The sequence below is a fragment of the Penicillium angulare genome (assembly GCF_028827245.1).
Source record: "Penicillium angulare strain IBT 27051 chromosome Unknown utg000004l_segment0_segment0, whole genome shotgun sequence".
Lineage (NCBI taxonomy): Eukaryota > Fungi > Ascomycota > Eurotiomycetes > Eurotiales > Aspergillaceae > Penicillium > Penicillium angulare.
Window position 1 is genome coordinate 4,398,932 of NW_026623163.1, and position 18,402 is coordinate 4,417,333.

The 18,402-nt window shown below is 45.7% G+C and overlaps 8 protein-coding genes across 8 annotated transcripts; 6 read left to right on the plus strand and 2 right to left on the minus strand.

The window, feature by feature from the left end:
- Positions 1 to 738: 738 nt before the first annotated feature.
- Positions 739 to 2,500, plus strand: N7478_005524 (fungal specific transcription factor domain-containing protein; the record flags this gene model as incomplete). Its single annotated transcript, XM_056921738.1, has 3 exons — positions 739 to 1,169; positions 1,237 to 1,407; positions 1,465 to 2,500. 3 exons carry the CDS (start codon positions 739 to 741, stop codon positions 2,498 to 2,500), a joined length of 1,638 nt encoding a protein of 545 aa, XP_056779775.1.
- Positions 2,501 to 4,217: 1,717 nt separating this feature from the next.
- Positions 4,218 to 6,344, plus strand: N7478_005525 (RTA1 domain-containing protein; the record flags this gene model as incomplete). Its single annotated transcript, XM_056921739.1, has 6 exons — positions 4,218 to 4,510; positions 4,564 to 4,692; positions 4,755 to 4,800; positions 5,353 to 5,747; positions 5,798 to 6,038; positions 6,093 to 6,344. The coding sequence occupies 6 exons, from the start codon at positions 4,218 to 4,220 to the stop codon at positions 6,342 to 6,344; spliced, it is 1,356 nt and encodes a 451-aa protein (XP_056779776.1).
- A 1,366-nt stretch (positions 6,345 to 7,710) lies between these two features.
- Positions 7,711 to 8,819, plus strand: N7478_005526 (uncharacterized protein; the record flags this gene model as incomplete). Its single annotated transcript, XM_056921740.1, has 2 exons — positions 7,711 to 7,893; positions 7,950 to 8,819. The coding sequence occupies 2 exons, from the start codon at positions 7,711 to 7,713 to the stop codon at positions 8,817 to 8,819; spliced, it is 1,053 nt and encodes a 350-aa protein (XP_056779777.1).
- A 63-nt stretch (positions 8,820 to 8,882) lies between these two features.
- On the minus strand, positions 8,883 to 9,605 carry N7478_005527 (putative 2-haloalkanoic acid dehalogenase; the record flags this gene model as incomplete). The annotated part of the gene is made up of 1 exon (XM_056921741.1): positions 8,883 to 9,605. One exon carries the CDS (start codon positions 9,603 to 9,605, stop codon positions 8,883 to 8,885), a length of 723 nt encoding a protein of 240 aa, XP_056779778.1.
- Positions 9,606 to 10,617: 1,012 nt separating this feature from the next.
- N7478_005528 (aromatic amino acid and leucine permease) lies at positions 10,618 to 12,300 on the minus strand (the record flags this gene model as incomplete). The annotated part of the gene is made up of 1 exon (XM_056921742.1): positions 10,618 to 12,300. The coding sequence occupies one exon, from the start codon at positions 12,298 to 12,300 to the stop codon at positions 10,618 to 10,620; it is 1,683 nt and encodes a 560-aa protein (XP_056779779.1).
- A 564-nt stretch (positions 12,301 to 12,864) lies between these two features.
- N7478_005529 (NAD(P)/FAD-dependent oxidoreductase) lies at positions 12,865 to 14,342 on the plus strand (the record flags this gene model as incomplete). The annotated part of the gene is made up of 2 exons (XM_056921743.1): positions 12,865 to 13,437; positions 13,494 to 14,342. The coding sequence occupies 2 exons, from the start codon at positions 12,865 to 12,867 to the stop codon at positions 14,340 to 14,342; spliced, it is 1,422 nt and encodes a 473-aa protein (XP_056779780.1).
- A 434-nt stretch (positions 14,343 to 14,776) lies between these two features.
- N7478_005530 (class I SAM-dependent methyltransferase) lies at positions 14,777 to 15,454 on the plus strand (the record flags this gene model as incomplete). Its single annotated transcript, XM_056921744.1, has 1 exon — positions 14,777 to 15,454. The coding sequence occupies one exon, from the start codon at positions 14,777 to 14,779 to the stop codon at positions 15,452 to 15,454; it is 678 nt and encodes a 225-aa protein (XP_056779781.1).
- A 16-nt stretch (positions 15,455 to 15,470) lies between these two features.
- On the plus strand, positions 15,471 to 15,719 carry N7478_005531 (S-adenosyl-L-methionine-dependent methyltransferase; the record flags this gene model as incomplete). Its single annotated transcript, XM_056921745.1, has 1 exon — positions 15,471 to 15,719. The coding sequence occupies one exon, from the start codon at positions 15,471 to 15,473 to the stop codon at positions 15,717 to 15,719; it is 249 nt and encodes an 82-aa protein (XP_056779782.1).
- Positions 15,720 to 18,402: the final 2,683 nt, after the last annotated feature.

Genomic DNA, 18,402 nt, shown 5'->3' on the forward strand with positions numbered 1-18,402 from the left:
GCATTTTCAGCGACATTGCGAATTTAAGGGTTCAAAGTCAAGAACACGGGAATTCCGCCAATATGTCCCCAGGTAAGCAGATTCGATCTGTCATCGACCTGGAAACAAGTCATTGAACCCATGACCAGGGAACGGGTGGATCGGTCTGAGTTCCACGAGCAAATCGACCGCTGCAAATATATGGAACGGATCTTGAAGCGAACTATCGAGGGGATAAGGCTGGATACAAAAAGCCTTGCAAGGTTAGCCGATGCGCTTGATGCTGATGTGTCGGACGCCAAAGAAGTTGAAGGGCTAGTCATAGACGAAGAGGCTTGCACTATGGATCCTGTTGGGGATAACACGACACGTTTGTTTTCTCTTTCGCTCTGCCTTTCAATCGGCGCGCTAACATGAAGTAGATTTCTCGGGCGAATTTTCGTATTGGAACTTCTCAATGCGCGTCAAAAATCACATAGAGAAGCAGATGGGGGGATTTGGGAATAAGGTAGGACCCATTCAATTATATTCACCGCTATCTCATAAAATGGCCCACGCTGAACGGAGGAGCAGATACAAGGTTCTGAACAGGTATCAGATTTCCCACGCGCCCATCACTTGCGACCAGGCCTCGCTCATCTATCAGCGGCTATCTCAAGCTGTCCTCCTCGACAGATCGCAGACTTCTTGGCAAGAACATTTTTCAAATATGCCGAAACACATTATTTTTTCGTGGGCCAGTCTTGGTGCCTAGCGAAGATGGATATGCTGTATAGTAACCCCGCTTCCTTTACCCAAAAAGGTGGCGAGGTAGTCATTAGTATTCTACTCATGATATTCGCCATTGGGACACAATATGCGCATCTCGAGTCGTCCTTTCGTCATTCGGCTCAGGCCACTGATTCCAACTTTGCAGAAGAAGATATCGGTACAACTTTCTATCAGCAAGCAATTCGATTATTGCCTGAAATTATTGAATTATCTTCACTTGAGAGTGTTCAGGCTTGCTTACTTTTGGGTTACTATGCGCTTCCAATTGATGCATCGGGCTTGGGATACATTTATATCAATCTTGGTGTTCGACTTGCAATGCAGAATGGTATGCATAGAAAATGCAAGAATAGCGCGTTCAGCCCGACAATGATCGAGACTCGCAACCGTGTTTGGTGGACTGTATATTCACTTGAAAGGTGAGACTGCACCACGTAAAAAAAGAGGAAAAGATTCAAATAAAAATTATTTACTTATATTCATTAGGAAAATATCCATTTTTCATGGTCGGCCCCTTTCGGTCCTTCGAGCTGATGTCGATGCTACGATACCCCTTCATCAACCGAGCCTAGACCTGGGCGAGTCTTATGAAAGTGTCGCACGCGCGAAAGCATCTATTCAACTTATTAACTATTTAGAAGATCTTTTTATTGAAGTGTAAGATACCATACCTTGCTCTCGCGAAATGCTCCAATTAACTGACATATTTTAAAGAAATGCCCTTCGGAGTGGTCAAAAGCAGCAAATACCAAAGGTTATCAAAAGCCTGCTGGCCCGTAAAATGGCTCTCAAGACATGGTGGAATTCACTGCCAGAGGATATACTCAGCGACAGGATACAAGACGAAGTTCACCATGATGGCCGGTCAACATTGCATCTGAAACTGGAATATTGCCTGGTGAGAATGTTTATTGGCCGGCCATTCTTGCTGAAAAGGGAAACGTCAAACTCGATCGGGGTTTCGCCCACAGACTCAGACATGAGTATCCCAGATAATCACCCAGGCAAAGAAATTAGGAAAGAGAATTATGTCACAGGTCGCCAAAGCTTGGTAGACGATTGCATAGAAGCCGCAACAGAGGCTTTACAGATTTGTCAGGACTTGAGGGACAACAGGGCGGGGCTTGCCCGAGCTTCCTATATTGAATATAGCTCCTGTAGAGCTTCATTGCTCGTGCTGATCGCCTACTCGATCCAAAATTTCTCCGAGCAATTCCGCAAGCTGCTTTACAATGGCCTTGACATGATCAGAGAAATGTCCGCCGCGGGAGAATCAGCGCGCTCCGAGGTGTCGCTGATCGAAATGCTAGAGCGTGCACTTGCTCGACTACACACTGGCTCACATAGTTCACAACACAGCGGAAGCCATTTACAACCGGAAGCGAGCGTTTCAGATTACGAAGCATTCAAACACTGGGGAGCGAAGATACGAGGAACTCCAGCCATAGAATCGCCTGGGACGACAACGGACGGTATGGCCGGCCAAAGGAGACCAACTTTGCCGTCGGAAATATTTAACACAGAGGAACAAGTGGCAGGAACTGATTATGTAGGTATGGAGCCGGCACTGGGGAGAGACTTCGATGCCGGCATGCTCGGCGCTTTTGATTCCGTGCTCGAGATGTCTATATTTGGTCCTGAGAACCCCTCTCCATCAGCAGCCTGGCCGACTTGGACTGAGGCTGAGGTTCTTGAACAGTTTCTAACCAATCCAGAATTCGATGGAAGTCCGGAATTGATGCATACATAGCACCTATTTATTAATATTTGAGCCGATCTTGTTGATGTATAACAATCGATAATAAACGTTTCAAACTAGCGGCTGGTATTCGCTAAAATCATTTCCAAACCCCGGGCTACGAGTTCTGAGTCATGTTCTACATTTAAATGCATCAAGTGAACTCGACGAAAAGTCTAGGGTGGTCTGCCATCATTTAGTACCCCATAACCCACAAAAAGTGTTTTAAGGCTCTAAGGTATTCCCAAACGTTTCATTTTAGAAATTTTATTCTAAATAGGATGTTGCAAATAGTACCGTGAAGGCTGTTTAGGAATCATTTAGAGAAGTGTTGTATTTTAATTAATCCCTATACAGATCCTTGATTCGGTGTACTAGCTAGTATACTGTATGACCATAGGGTATACATAATAGGGCTTCCTATCTACTTCAAGTTAACTATACTTAAGCTATATATAGTAGTATCAAGGTTATTAATAGCGCGAGGGTTTGGGAAGATGAAAGGAAGAAACTCAAGATGACACTTCCACATCTCAGAGTGCTAGACCTGTATTATGCGGACGAGACAAGCTCCGACTCCGACGAAGATTACTCTAGATAGCATCTAAGCTGTCCCTTGATTTACAACTGTAGTCGTCTATATGTTTTAAATTTACCCGACGACTGGGTGCCTGGCGCAGCACATCCAACTAGTTAGTATCAACAATTCCCATAATCCATTTTTTGTCTGCTTGGTAGCCTGTTCTCTGTGGTGGTGATTTTTGCTTTTTGATTGCGCTCGTGCTGATTACCGCACTGCCAACAGGCATTCCCCAACTCAATTCCGACGAAAGGCGTGTGGGAGTGCAATCTCGTTCCGCGACAGCTCAATTCTAGGTGCATTTATGCCAAGATCTCATGACCCATGGCCCTCATTCTCTCCTAGGCTCACATTCTCCATTTGCGCTAGTTACTGGTTGCGGTTCTTGGAAAGTTTTAGTCTTTGGTATCCGAGGCCATTATTACTAGTAGCTACTAGAGCTTTGCAAGCGGAGAACTTCCCGGCTGGCGAACGCAGAGGGTATGCCGCTTGGCCTATGAACATTTACAAGGCTCATGATTTTGAAATACACCACACCAGCTGTCAGGTGCCTTGAAATTCAATCATCAATTTGAGTCATGTTCATTTTGTTGATTGCTTATAGGTTATTGCCTATAAAACAAATGAGTAAAATATGCGTGCCGCTTCAACTTGAAGTTGGTGCTGCCTACTAGTTAGTACTAGTAGTATTTTGCGAATGGCTCTTTGAACAGATACATACTAGTATGTTACAACTTGAATTTGCTACCTCAAGCCGTCAAAAGTCAACATGGTACTTGTATCCGTCTATACAAATGCGATATATTGGGTTGTATCAGTCCATCATGTAATCCGGGCTCTGGAGAGTGCAGTGCCTTCGACTGCCACAGGGTCACTTGCTCTGGCCCGAACTGTAAGGACGGTCTATGTACAGGTGAAGGCTGTGAACCAGAAGATTATGATTGCGAATCCGAAGAAGCAGACGCCTGTACGGAATCTGCGTATTCATATACGGATACTAGTACCAGCACACTGACTACCGAGACCTCAGCTTCCTGCCAAACCATCACTGCGTGTTATGCCGAAGCCACGACCACAAACACAACAATTTCGTCTACAGATGAGCCGTTGAGACGATTTTTTTTATTTGCCTACGATTATACCGCAGACATGTCCGAAGTTGATTCGATGTCTAACGAGGACAGCTCGAGACTTAGTAAAATGTCGAGGCCTCCCACACCGACACCGACAACGACAACGACAACGACAACTACTAGCACGACCTCTACTACCGAGTCCTCCATCTCTACGGAGTCAAATGCTCCCGCTGAAACAGACAGGACGTGTGGGTACGATGATGGATGGAGCAACGATGATCAATGGCAATGTCACCATTCCGTTTTCGATTTGAAAGGTTTCTGCGACATGGCGAAAACCTATATTCCCAATGAAAGTTTTTACGGGTAAGCTATTGCGCATTGCTCTGATTATTGAGACGGCTTTGATGATATTATAGAAATAGTGATGGTACCTATTCTGAAAGCGTCTGCTATACGGACGGCCGGCACGCTGGCGCTGGGTGTCGTATCGACATTCAAAATCATGACGGCAAGGAATGTGCTATCGAGGGTGGTGCAATGGCCTCGTATGTTCAACCCACCCTGAGATTGGAGATAAAATCACCGTGCTGACTGATTTGACTTCTAGTGCCTATGATCGTCTCATCGATGACTGTGATGTGCATTGTGGACTGGTATTTTTTTGCAGATGGCTGTTGGATGAGATACTTATAACTGTTGTATATTTTTGATTTTGCTAATATTTGGATCTGTTGAAAGTTTCTGTGTTTCATGTAACTAGGCCGATCTTTTTTGAAACCACTCGTGCCAAAATTGAACCTTTTAGCCTAGCTAATTATATCCGATGGTAAAAGGATTAAATCGAAATCATACGAAGCTAGCCAGACCGTTGTGTGGGGCATTCAGCCGGCACAGCCGCACTATATGATTGGTTTGTCCATACGAGGGGACCAATAGACTGTTGCTGGGGCCAGACCCGATTTCGATTTTCGCTGTGTATGGGGATCCACCGCTCGTATAGTCATAACTGCTTATTTTCTGCGCCAGGCTGCAAAAATAGGGATAAAATGATATTTAAATGGCAAGATTTCCTCCTCGTCATGAATAATATCCAAACTGTTATAATTATTGACCATAATAATCCCTAACCTGCAAACATCACTACAACCAAAATGGGGGAGTGTAAAGGTACCGATTCCCCGATTCCTCTGAAGCAATCCAAATAGCTCACACAAGAAATAGCATTGACGGACCCCGACACAATGTGGAACTTTTGTCCCTCAGTCGGCGCTGCATATCTATTCGCCGTTCTTTTCGCCCTCACAACCATCGCCCATACTGCCCAAGCAATCATATACCGCAAAGTTTACTGTTGGGTGATCGTTGTGTCCGGGTTGATACAATTTGTTACCTACATATTCCGCATTTTGAGCATCCTCAACCCCGCTAGTTATGCCGATTACGCCGGATGGTTCGTGTTGATTCTCATCGCACCGTTGTGGACCAATGCCTTCGTTTATATGATCATGGGCCGCATGGTATGGAACTTCACCGATGATGCACGCGTCCTAAAGACGCGCCCCTGGAATTTCGGCATGATATTCGTTACTTTGGACATCATGTAAGCTTCATTACTTTCTAACTATATACTTCCTCCTAATCATTCAATAGCGCCTTCGTTATCCAGGTTTACGGCGCAGCCCAAGCAGCCGGGAACAATGTCGCGTACGATGTCGAGATGCAGGGCTTACACATATACATGGGAGGTGTTGGTCTTCAACAGCTTTTCGTTCTTGTATTCATTGTTTGTGCCATCGTCTTCCATATCAAGATAGTTGGACAGAAGCGATTCGATGCTAAGAAGGCTTCGCTTCTGTTGTATGTTCTTTACGCATGCCTTGCCCTGATTACAGTAAGTAAAAAGCACCCTGGAGTCCGATACTTCGAAAATCAACTAACAGAATAGATGCGTATCATTTTCCGTCTATGTGAATATTCCCAGGGCCTCACGAGTACGATTCCTCTTCACGAAGCGTACCAGTACTGCCTCGACTCACTACCGATGCTTGTTGCCCTGGTACTTCTCAATATTGTACACCCCGGAAGACTCATGCCCGGAAAGGACAGCGACATGCCGAGTCGCAAGCAGCGCAAGAACTTAAACATGTATACCAAGCCGACTAGACCAACAGACGACATGGCTCTTGGGGATTTCTAGAGGTGACCGGCCTGAGCCATTATAGAATAGATCATGGGGAAATGGTTATTTTTCTTGTTTGGTGTTATTTTAAATTACGATTCTCTCAGGTTAATTATAGGAGCTTCAGTATCGGGAAAGAATCCTGAAATTAGAAATTGATTAAATTTGAAGTTCAAATTACACATGTTTTTCTATGTTTTGTGTTTTCGGCATCCCATTACCCACATTCGGGATCCCACAGGCAGCCATCGGCATCCCATCGGTATCCCATCGGTATCCCAGCATACATTCCCGATTCTCGATCTTTTCTTGATTTTGGCCCCCATGACTCGTTATATACGGCCATTTTGACCCAATGTGAATAGAAATATGCCTAGTGAGGCTGATGTAAAAGCAAAATATTATCAATTGAATCTGAGCCATATAAGCACTTGAATATCCTCAATTTCTCTCTAAATAGTTACATTTTCCGACCGGTTCGCCCAAGCAACTTATGAGGCATCCGATGTCCAAGACTATCGCTGACAAAGCAGCCAACTTCAAATTGAACTTCCTTCTTTGTGCTCACTGATTATCCTAGTTTAATGCCAACCGTGCCATTCTTGGCTCTATAGGCATCCCTTATAATGCCCCGTATTGCACCGGAAGACCGAAAGCGGGCATATCATTCGAAGACGCGCACCGGGTGCTTAGCTTGCAAGTCCGTTCCCCACCCCCCCATCTGACAAGCAAGACCTCTACTAACCCGCCCTAGAAGTGAGAAGAGTATCTTCGTATCGAATTACCTGACAGGTTACTCACTCGGATGAATAGGACGACGTGTTAAATGCGGCGAGGAGCGCCCGGCCTGTCTGCGATGCACCTCAACCGGCCGCCAATGTGGCGGCTATGGAGACCCGACCACCCCCCTCTCAGACAGCCAATCAAAGGCATTAAATAGGCCTATTGTTGCTAGGCCAATTAGCCTTCCTTTTCACGACCAATTCTTATGCGACCAGGAACGGAGATCATTCGAATTTTTCCTAACGAAGACAGCGCCGCAATTAGCTGGGGACTTCGAATGCGCTTTTTGGGAACGCCTGCTACTGCAAGCTGTACATCATGAGCCCGCCATTCGCCATGTCACAGTAGCCCTAGGCTCTCTGCATGAGCACTTTGAGCGCGATTCAGGTGCTCCATTTCGCTCTGGTACTCTAAACCTCCAAAATTCCTTCGCCCTGCGCCGATACTTACAGGCTATGCGTTGCTTAATGCCTACACCTGGGACGTCCCAACCTATTGATGTCTGCTTGGTCTCATGTATCTTATTCGTTTGCTATGAGGTGTGTGATCTTTGATATTGTTCCCCCCTTATTTAGCTATGCGTGCTAGCGAAGGTTAGGCTATGCGTGGCCATTATGGCGCGGCTATCACGCACATTACGAGCGGACTCAAGATCCTCAGCGAGCTTCGTAGCACACCGTCGAGCTCTAATTATCTCAAGCCTTCTGGTGTAGGGCGTACCTCATACGTCTCTATTGACGTTTTATGTGGGATATTTTCGCGCCTTCAAGCGCAAGTAATAGTGGTATGATTCAACTTGCTAAACGTTTTTTGAAATTATTTCAAGCTCACCTACTACAGACACTTCCTGAAAAAAGCCCCTCATCTTTCGAGAAAATATGGCCCGCTCGGGTGGTTGAACAGGGTCAACCTGTCGTATTCAAATCCTTAGCTCATGCGCGTGAGATGCTAGAGATCCATACCTACGACTATCGACAGCAGAGCATCAAGTTACTCGACCAGCAGATACAGGGAAACTTGACGGATTGGACTACTTCTACAGACTTCGTTTCTCCTGTCAGTCTGGAGGCTGCTGCTCTGCGCGATACCTTCCTCTCTATCCTTGATTCCTGGTCCACTGCGTTAGACAATTATCTACGAGACCATAGCGCCTCCATGACAATCCGTCAGCAGCGCGGAGCTGCTATTCTTAAAGTTCGTGAGCTTGACTCATTCATCTCATTAGACGTTATTCCGTCTATAGGAGGGCTCGCAGTAGACAACCAAATGCTGTGGGATAGTTATATTCCTCTTTTCGAGCGAATTGTGACGCTCGGAGAATCCATTATTCAATGGTTTCCTTACTCTTCGCTTTCATCATCGCCAACGAATTTCTCACTCGATCTCGGCATTGTCGGTACATTGTTTAATGTGGCTGCGCGGTGTCGCGATCCTCGTATCCGACGTCACGCTATAAGTGTTCTCCGCGCCGCTGCCGTTCAGGACGGGGTATGGAATAGTGCCGTTGTAGCGGATATAGCAGAGAAATGGGTCGAAATTGAGGAAGAAGGGCTAGGCACCGTAACAACCTGTGCAGATGTCCCTCCAGACTCACGGCTAATACATTTCCTGCCTGTGTTTGACGTGGACCAGTGTAGTGCACTGGTCTACTTTTGTTTCACGTTGAAGATAGACTCGGGCAGTGTGCGTGGAGAGGTGTTTCAGTGGTAGTTACCACTTTGGAAAGGTTATATGAACAGAAGCTAAACATAATGAACATTCAAACATAATCAATCAAGTCGAAGCAGCAATAATGCCCTCCGCCATCTTCTCCAATGTATCTTCCATAACTTCCAACTCCGCATCAAAAATTTCCGCACAAGACTCCTTCTCATAAACAGTACAATAAGCCCCCCGAAACCCAATCTTAACAGCAGCAGTAACATCCCACATATGAGCAGCAGCAAACCACTTCGCATCCTCCTGCGCAAATTTCGCAAATGCAGGCCTATAAGCCGCCAATGCCGGCTTCGCGACTCCCTGCGAGTCACAACTAATAAAGTTCTCAAGCGGCATGTCTAACCCAGCACGCTCAAAGTACCCGCGAACACGCTTAGCGTCGCCCGTTGTTAAAGCCCAAACGGTGAATCCGGCATCGCGCAATTTTCCGAAACAGTCCTTCGTGCCGGGTCTTAATTCAAGCTCGGAGTATGCTTGGGCGCAGGCGTCTCGCTCTGCGTCTGTTGCGAAGTCGCGGGGGTTTTCAACTCCCATCATGTACAGGGATCGGTAGAAGAGGGCTAGAAGGATCTCTTTGTAGGGCTTGTAGCGCTCTGAAATGGAGAGGAAGGTGAATTCAAGCTCGGCGGCTGTCATCCAGGTGAAGCCGAAGGAGCGGGCAGTGATGTTGTGGGCTAGGAGCTTCTTGCCGATGGTGCGATCGATGCCGCTGTAGAATGCATCGAATGAAACGCATGTACCGACGACGTCGAATACGACGTGCTTTTGGGGGGGCATTGCTGCGGTTTGTGTTTGTGTTTTTTCTCTTCGCTGGTGCGGGGAGGGAGCTTTGTTTGGGGTGATTTGTATTTGGTTGGAGTACAGAAACACCGATATGGACGGTATACCGTGATGTTGATGATTGGTAAATGACAAGGAACAGATAAGATAGATCGAGAGGTCCAATTGAAGAAATATGAGAACAATTATTTACCCGATCTTTCTACAAGTCTGTGCTGTTTTCCTGCTCCATTAGATAGCTTTCCCATTTGTTCCCCGCACCAGCACTCGATAGTCCAATCAGGCCGATGCCGGCGCGGTTAGTATTTCCTAATGGGGAAGGACCGGTCCGGTTACTCGTGATTGGTTCACGATAGACTTATCTCGACACGTTTCTAACTGTCCGGGGAAAGGGGGGGGGGTTCGTCTCTTGATAGTCAGAGATACGCGTGACCAATTGATCTTAATCTATCTTGACTTCGGGATCTGAAGACTGTCATGTGCGACCTTGGCGTGGTAGCCACAGACCAACTCACGATTAGACATTTTTGATATGTAATGGTAACATTTACAGCGATGAGACTCAGTTGGGAGAATGGCCAGGAAACTCTCACGTTGAAGGCGTCTTACATCGTATACTACAGCTGGAAATGCAATTCCTGACCCCCAGAAAGAACTTGCGTAAGACTGAATCATAGTCTTCTGAGCGCCGATCCATTGGCCTTTGTAGGATTGAACTGACTAAAGGTTTTAAAAATGTAACAGGTGACAATTGCGGAGATTTATTAGAGTTCCTCAGTAGTAGGGCCAATAGAGAAGAAATAATTAGTCAATACGCCAGTCGTGAAGAAGTGACTAACCTAGCAGCCCACAAGGTCCTCAGCATGATAGAAAATTTCAACGGGAGGAGAGTCAATATCCGTGCGGCTTAGGATTTCGGCAAAGAACACGAGATTTTCCAAAAAATTGTTCTATTTCGCAAAACGCTATTTATCATATAAATTTACAAACATGTGTGTAGATCCTGGACTTAGGACCATAGGATATTGAGCTTTCGAAGTCCACGTTTTGGCTTCGGTTCTGGCTCAGGGTTGTTCTGATATTGCTCAATAAATGGTCGAATAGGAATCTCCTCCAACGGGATAATCTTCGTCTTCATCACGATTTTATAACCAAAATAAACAATCACAATAAAAGGCAAATTGAAGTACGACGAAATAAACGTCTCTGTACTCCAGCGGCCCTTCATGAAAGTACTATATCCTCCAGTAAAAAACAGGACAACGAATACAATCAGAGATGCCCAGGTAGTATATGGCTGGAGAGGAGCAGCCCATGGAAGTTCGCGGTGGCGATCGATGCCCTGCTTTTTACATCCATAGAGAAATCGGAGATAAACCACCAGGATGCAGATCCAGTTTACCATTGTCGAGATGGACACGATATCTTGAAGCCATGTGAACACAGTGCTAGCAGAGCTCGAAACGGTCATGTACCCGAGAGCCATGAAGACACCGTACAGAGCGACAGCAACGTATGGAACGGTGAAGCGATTAATACGTTTGAAGATTGCCGGGGCGTGACCTTGCTTTGCCAGGCCATAAAGGATTCGAGAACCGCCGAGCATATTGGAGTTACCGGAAGACCAGGCTGAAGTGAGGACGACGGCATTGATAATTGAGGGGACCACTTTGATTCCAGCCTCGCGAGCAGCGATGACGAATGGTGACTCGGACGATGTTCCGGAAGAGTTGAGAAGGTTCGGATCGGTAGATGACACAACGAGACCGACCATAAACATTGTGATCACGTAGAATAGGAGGATACGGATGAAAATTCGTCGGGCAGCCATGGGGATTGCTCGGCGAGGGTTCTTCGTCTCGGCAGCAGCCACAGTAATGTTCTCAATTCCCGAATATGCATAGAGGGCATTGTTAAAGACGGTCCAGAAACCAAGGAATCGGCCCAGTGAGCCTTCCACGCCGAGGTATTGGACGAATGGGCCGTACGGGGCCTTCCAGTATTCGAATCCAATACTCTTGTGATTAGGTGCTCCTCCACATGTAATAACCAAAGCCATAATATTGATTCCAATAACAAGCATAATCTTAAGTATAGAAAACCCGAATTCAAGTTCACCGTATACTCGGACAAAGAGGAGGGCGGTGATGATCATTAGGATACCGAAGACAGTGACCCAGATCGCGGCGTTGATAGTGATCCAAAACTCGACAATGACGGCGGCAGCGACTAGCTCGGCAGGAATAGAGACGACATAAGAGTATACTTGGTTCCATCCGTTAGCGAAGGCTAGGGCAGGATCACAAAAGATCTCTGCATAACGAATCACGCCACCATTGAGTGGAACCAAAGCGCCCATCTCGCCAACACCAAAGACAACACTGGATACTAAAGCTCCAATGACGGAATATGCGAGGAAGGCGCCTAGCGGACCAGCCTCAGCAATTGCTCGGCCAGAACTTAGAAAGAGACCAGTTCCAACAGTGCCAGCAAGAGCAATCATTTGGATATGCCGTTGGTGGAGGCCCTTTTTGAAGACAGTGATCTCCTCCAATTGACCGGCGGCATTCTCCACATCTTCTTTTTGCATTTCAGTGTTGTAAGTAGAATATTTCTTCTCGGGTGTAGTGATATCCATCCCATGCTCGTCGGGAAGTCGATGTGTTTGGCTGGACATCCTCAAAGATGCCATTATTTGAAGATGAAAAGTTTTTATTTTCTCACAGCTAGAAAAGTCAACTTTAAGGGCATTTTCCACTTGTTTTGTATTTGCCCACCTTTTTTCCACTCTCGTGCATAATGTTTCTTAGACTGCGTTGGGCACCAATCAGAATGGGTCCTGGAGGCTTATCGCGGCTGACTAGGAATTGCTAATTCCTGTCTTTCTGTTGGTGGATATGACCGGGTCCATACCGGCATCTTTTAAGGGGAAGAAGCCCTAAAGGACCTAGAAGCAAGCTGACCTCGCATGCTTGACCTTGCATGCATTTGCGGGGAAGTAAATCAGTGGGGCTTCAAAGCTCTCGCTATCGCGGTTTTCTGTATCTGGCAATTGCCAGCCGGTGCCGGGCGGACAGTGAGTGGCGCCAGATACGCTTTTCCGATCCAGTCCCGATTACCGGTTAATCAGATAAAGTCGGTCAAGGACTTGAAATGACCTTAACAATAGTTATGTCAGAGCTTCGCTGTGCCTAATCTCGATAGTTTTTAGTTTTTTTTTTGCTTTTTCTCAAAGACTATTCAGGCATTTACGATCATGACTCTCACAAACGGCACATCTGCATCCCACACCGCTGGAACACCAAATTGTTTCCCTTCTGTCACTCCAGGGGACACTTTCTGGCAGAATGAAAAAGATGAACTCCATGATTACCGATCAACAGAACAATTGCCCGAACATAGCGACATTGTGATTGTCGGTGCTGGTTATGCTGGAGTTAGTACTGCCTACCATCTTGTAAAGGATCATGGCCATGCCAAGAAATCAATCACAATCCTTGAGGCTCGTGGCGCTTGTTCTGGCGCCACGGGCCGGAATGGCGGACATTGCAGACCTGACTTCTACGGTCATATCCCTACATACATGGACCGGGCGGGAGCTCGGGCGGGTGCTGAGATCGCCGAATTTGAGATTGCCACTCTCCGCGCAATGAAGAAAATCATTCAAGAAGAGAACATTGATTGTGATTTTACTTTGGCTCGATCAATTGATGTTTGGTGCAATGCAGACGCTGCAAAGAAAGCCAAGGCAGTTTACGACCGAATGCTTGCAGAGAAATTTGAATACATGGAAGATGCTATCTTCTATGAAGGAGACCAAGCTGAAGGAGTAAGTTATCTTTCTATCTTTATTCTGCTCGAAGGATATTCGCTCATATATGATAGATTTGCGGTGTGAAAGGCGCCAAGGCATGTGCAAGCTTTACAGCTGGTACTATGTGGCCATACAAATTCATTATGCACCTTGTAAGACTGGTTCTTGCTGCCGGTGTTAACTTGCAAACCCATACCCCTGTCACGGCAGTCAAGCCAGACCCACAAGGCGGCTACACCGTGACTACTTCCCGAGGGATAACACATGCCACCAAGGTTGTCTACGCCAACAATGCCTACGTCTCGGGTGTCCTCCCACAGTATAAGAAAAATATCATTCCTTGCAAAGGCATCTGTTGTCGAATCACTGTTCCCGAGGGAGTGAAGGCCCCCTTGCTCAACAACTCATACATCAACCGCACCGAGGACAACACACTATCATACCTGATCCCTCGATCAGATGGCAGTATTGTTGTTGGTGGCGCTGCAGCAGTCTTCAGATCATCTGAGAGCCAATGGTATGATAATGTGGACGACAGCATTTTGATTGAATCTGCCAAAGACTATTACACAGACTACATGCAGAAGACCTACAACGGCTGGGAAGAAAGCGGTGCTAAGGTCGATCAAATCTGGTCAGGTGTCATGGGATACTCATATGACTCCAATCCTCATGTTGGTGTTGTTCCTGGCGAACAAGATCAATTTATCCTGGCTGGTTTTAATGGCCATGGCATGCCTGTTATTTGGCTCTCATCCAAGGGACTGGCCAAGATTGTCATGGATGATCTTAAGTTTGAAGAAACCGGTTTGCCTCGACTTTTTGAGACCACAAAGTTCCGAATTGATCGGGCTTTGAGTGGAAAGGTTGAAGATGGAGATATTCTTGGATCTGGGAAGTTCGCGGCGACAAGGCCATAAATCTATTGATAATATAGCGTTTACGAGCAAAAACAATTTGAATTCTCAGATTATCCGAACGAAAACCTCCAAATAAGAACGTCTAGCCACGGTCAGCTTCTGGACAGCACGTGCTGTGCTTGATTCGGCTTCACATTTCGAGGCGACATTAATCGCAACACGCCGAAGTGTCTAGTCTTGGAGACGGAGTACGGACTAGGACGTACGGACTTGGGTTTGCTATAGTCTCTGATCCCGTACTGAAAATTACAAATCCAACGTCAGAAATCTATCCTCAATGACTCATTCGCTGGGCTTGTTCTAGTTCTGAAATTGATATTTGATGTCCATTCTACTATATAAGAAATCATATTTAGACTTGAAGTTCAAGAACTAAGCACCCCCGCCGCAATCTGATTATCCTAGCCACAGAACCAAACACCTTGACAATCTCAATGTCACAAATCGGATCTAGAGCACCTTTTACGAAAGAACAAACATTTACCAACTACAATCATGAACAAGGCAATGCTTATGTCCAGGGTCGCCCGGACTACCACCCTAAACTATACCAATACATCATCGACTCTCACATCTCGACCGATGGCCAACTAGATACACTTCTAGATCTGGGTAGTGGTCCAGGTACTGCTACTCGGGCATTGGGGGTCAACTTCGCTCACGCCATCGGCCTTGATCCATCCGAAAGTATGGTTGCTACAGCTCGGTCCATAGGGGGTGTCACTTCGATCTCTGAGTCCATCCGCTTCGCGGTCTCTACAGCGGAAGACTTGGGCACAAGTCTCTCAAACCAACCAATTCCAAATGCCAGTGTTGACCTTATAACAGCCGCCAACTCTGCACACTGGTTCAACATGTTTCGATTCTGGGAAACGGCTGCTCGTATCCTCAAGCCTGGCGGGAGCGTTATAATGTGGACGAACGGCAAAACAGCCATGCACCCATCTGTTCCCAAATCCACTGCTATCTATGCCGCCCTAGATCATCTGGAAGAGACTCATCTGAGATCTTATATGGTTCGAGGGAATTTCATGACGAGGAATCGCTATATCGATCTTGCCGTAGACCCTAGATGTGCCTGTTTCAGGTTTTTATCAGCCAGCATTTGTTAGGAAAGAGTGGGACATTATGAAGGACCCCTTTGCTTATCAGTCTGAAGCCAGTTTAGATGCCTTTGAGAAGATGTTTAAGGCAATGAGCACTGTGACTCGGTGGTATGAGGCCCATCCCGACGCGATCGGTACTGAGCGGGATATCTCGAATGTATACCGGAGGACGATTGAGGGCCTCCTAAATGAAGCCGGTGTTGATCAAGGAAAAGAAATGCTTAAGGGGGCCATGCACGGGGTGACACTCACTGTGAAACGATCTGCCTAGGCGGGAAGGCCATATCTTCATAGATTCATGGCTAAGCTTCAGGAAATTGTGCGCAGCCATTTTACGTTCAAATTGAAAGTGGGAAGAATGGATGTATTTTTGCCTCCTGCTGATCATTCCAAAGGGAAATCCTGCAAAAATATCGAACGGGGTTATAGGCGATTCGCCTGGCTGAACTTTCCGGTAAAATACCAGTGAAAGGATTCGTAGAGCATCCACAGCCCTCTTGAAGGATATCAATTTAGGTGTTTTTCTAGAGTTTCCATCGGCTTAGGTTACGTTTTGTCTCGAAGTAATCAAAATATTCTTCCTTTTTTCTACCAATCAAAGGCCAAGATCTCTGGATGTCGCGGTGGTGTGGGTTGCTTATGCATTCGCTGATTGGCCGGCTCGGGTTTTTGACGTCATATATGCTGTTTTTAGATCGAATATAGTTGAATTGAATGCATGCGAAGGATGACTTTAAACACTAGTCCAAATAAAATATAGCTCCGCGGCATAAATAAATGATATTATTTGACTGATTCATGGATGGTTTCGAGGGAAAGTTCCCCTCTTAAAAAGAGATTACAACTCTCAACCATAGCATTGTGCTCCAAGACACATTCCTGAAAACTGCTACCTAAAACCAACAGTTGTGCTCTTTCCAGTGCCCCAAAACCAGTTTTTATCAATGTAAGAGATATGGCTTCTTATGGGGAGTTTTATTGACCTACTGACTTCTCTTCCAGAATAATGAGCTCGGGAGGTTCATATAGCCTTTACGTTTTTTGCATCATTATCGGCTGCATCGTTGCCACATTCATCGGTTACTCGATACATTATCTTGGTACCAACGGATTCGAAGAAGACAAGTACGAACCGGAGATGTCTCATGAGCAAAGAGAATATATGAGAGAGGTACGGTTCCGAAATATTCTCAAACTTGAGGAAATATGCCGAAGAAAGGGTTGATTCATGCAGCTTGGGAGGCATTCACGATATACACGGCAAGGCTGATGAGCCATGCAATTGTTTACCGGGCTTGTCCAACACATTTCATTTCCTTCAAAGTTTGCGGGGGCTACTTTCAGCTTTCGGGATATACAAAGGGCGCAACTATGGCGTTGACGGGTTTCGACGTTGTATATAAACTACGAATAAAAGCTTCCCACGAAGAAAAATGATTCTATCAACGCATGGACTGCAAATTTTTGTTGAGTTGTACTGTATAGATCATTCTCTTCAAAGATACTCATGTTGCTAGTTTTGTTACTTTTTCTTTCTGTTAGCCAGATCGCCTTGGTAGTCCTACTGGCCTTCATGGTTCATCTAAGTCCATCCAAATTCGGACCAACTAATTGCGAGAATGACTTTTCTACCTTCTATCTGGCCATCTGCTATGTCCGAGATTTCTACGTACGAAAACCTCAAATGTATGTGACGTACACCAGCCAATCCGCTGACACTAATTATGATCCTACGTATTTATATGAAAGTTTGGTTTGAATGACGAAAGAAGTCCTGCAGCCATCTTTTGGTGTCTTTATGGACACAATGATTAGAACTCGTTCTACCAAAGGGTCCCAAACGTGAGGGACCTGCTTTGGAGATGTCGAACCTAACCCGTTTCATCACCTGAAGAGTCTTGGGGGCCTCATCAAACCAAAAAATGGTTATCGTCCTAGTCTCTACCGATGGGTGATTGCCGAAAGAACATTCATGGGCATACACGACAAAGATTTTATCGCAACCAATATTAGGATCAGTTTGAATGTGTTGCATAGCTTGACATGTAAAATCTGGATTCCGATATAGATATGTGAAAAGTTGATATAAAATGGCATAGTAGAACAAGGACAAACGTCAGCTTGTCCGGTGAAGGGAGGGCGACGCCAAATTTGATGGCTTGAGCGGCAACTTGGAATTTTGTGCTTCAAGCTGAGACATGACTAAATCGTGCGCCACACATAGCACCAATGGGGAGTGGAGCACTGGGTGCAATATTTCCAACTCTTGTTTTGAAGTCAAAGACTTAGACCTATTTCAAGTTCATGCGTTGCTGACTTAACCCTCGGCACGAAATTCAAGTGTTTCTGCTATAGTATATATATGGCATATAGTATCTCTTGAATACAAAGCACAGTATTTGATTTGAGTCAAGAAGGAATCGGAATATAGCTTCGACTATTGTCAGTGGTATTTTTCGAAGTGGATTGGCCTTCAGTCCGCAAAAGTGAGAGCTAGCGTGCATAGTATTAGCACGAAGCTTCGAAGGTCCGGGCATCAGAATGAGTATTACAGTTGTGTGAAAGGGATAGTGTGGATTCTTGATTTTTGCTTAAGTAGCCCGAGTGCCCAACGGGATTGTTTCATAACACCCGCTCGCGTCGTAGACTAATAGACGCTTACTTTGAAGGATGTGACGAGCCAGGGGAAGCAAATTTGGGCTATATCCTATCCGCAACCTTATTTTTTTTTTTTTTTTTTTTTTTGGCTACGGGTTCCAAGAGAATGCTAGGTAAAATTCTAAATTCTGAATTTTTCAATGCAAGAATGATCGGGTCTCCTGAACCCTCAACTCCAAGTTGAACTCACCACAGGGTTTACAGGTCCCGAGGTAGTATAGGTTGGATATTTTTAATTCATAGAATTTTGATTTTGTTTATATCAGATCATAAATTCATGATTTTGAGTGATATAT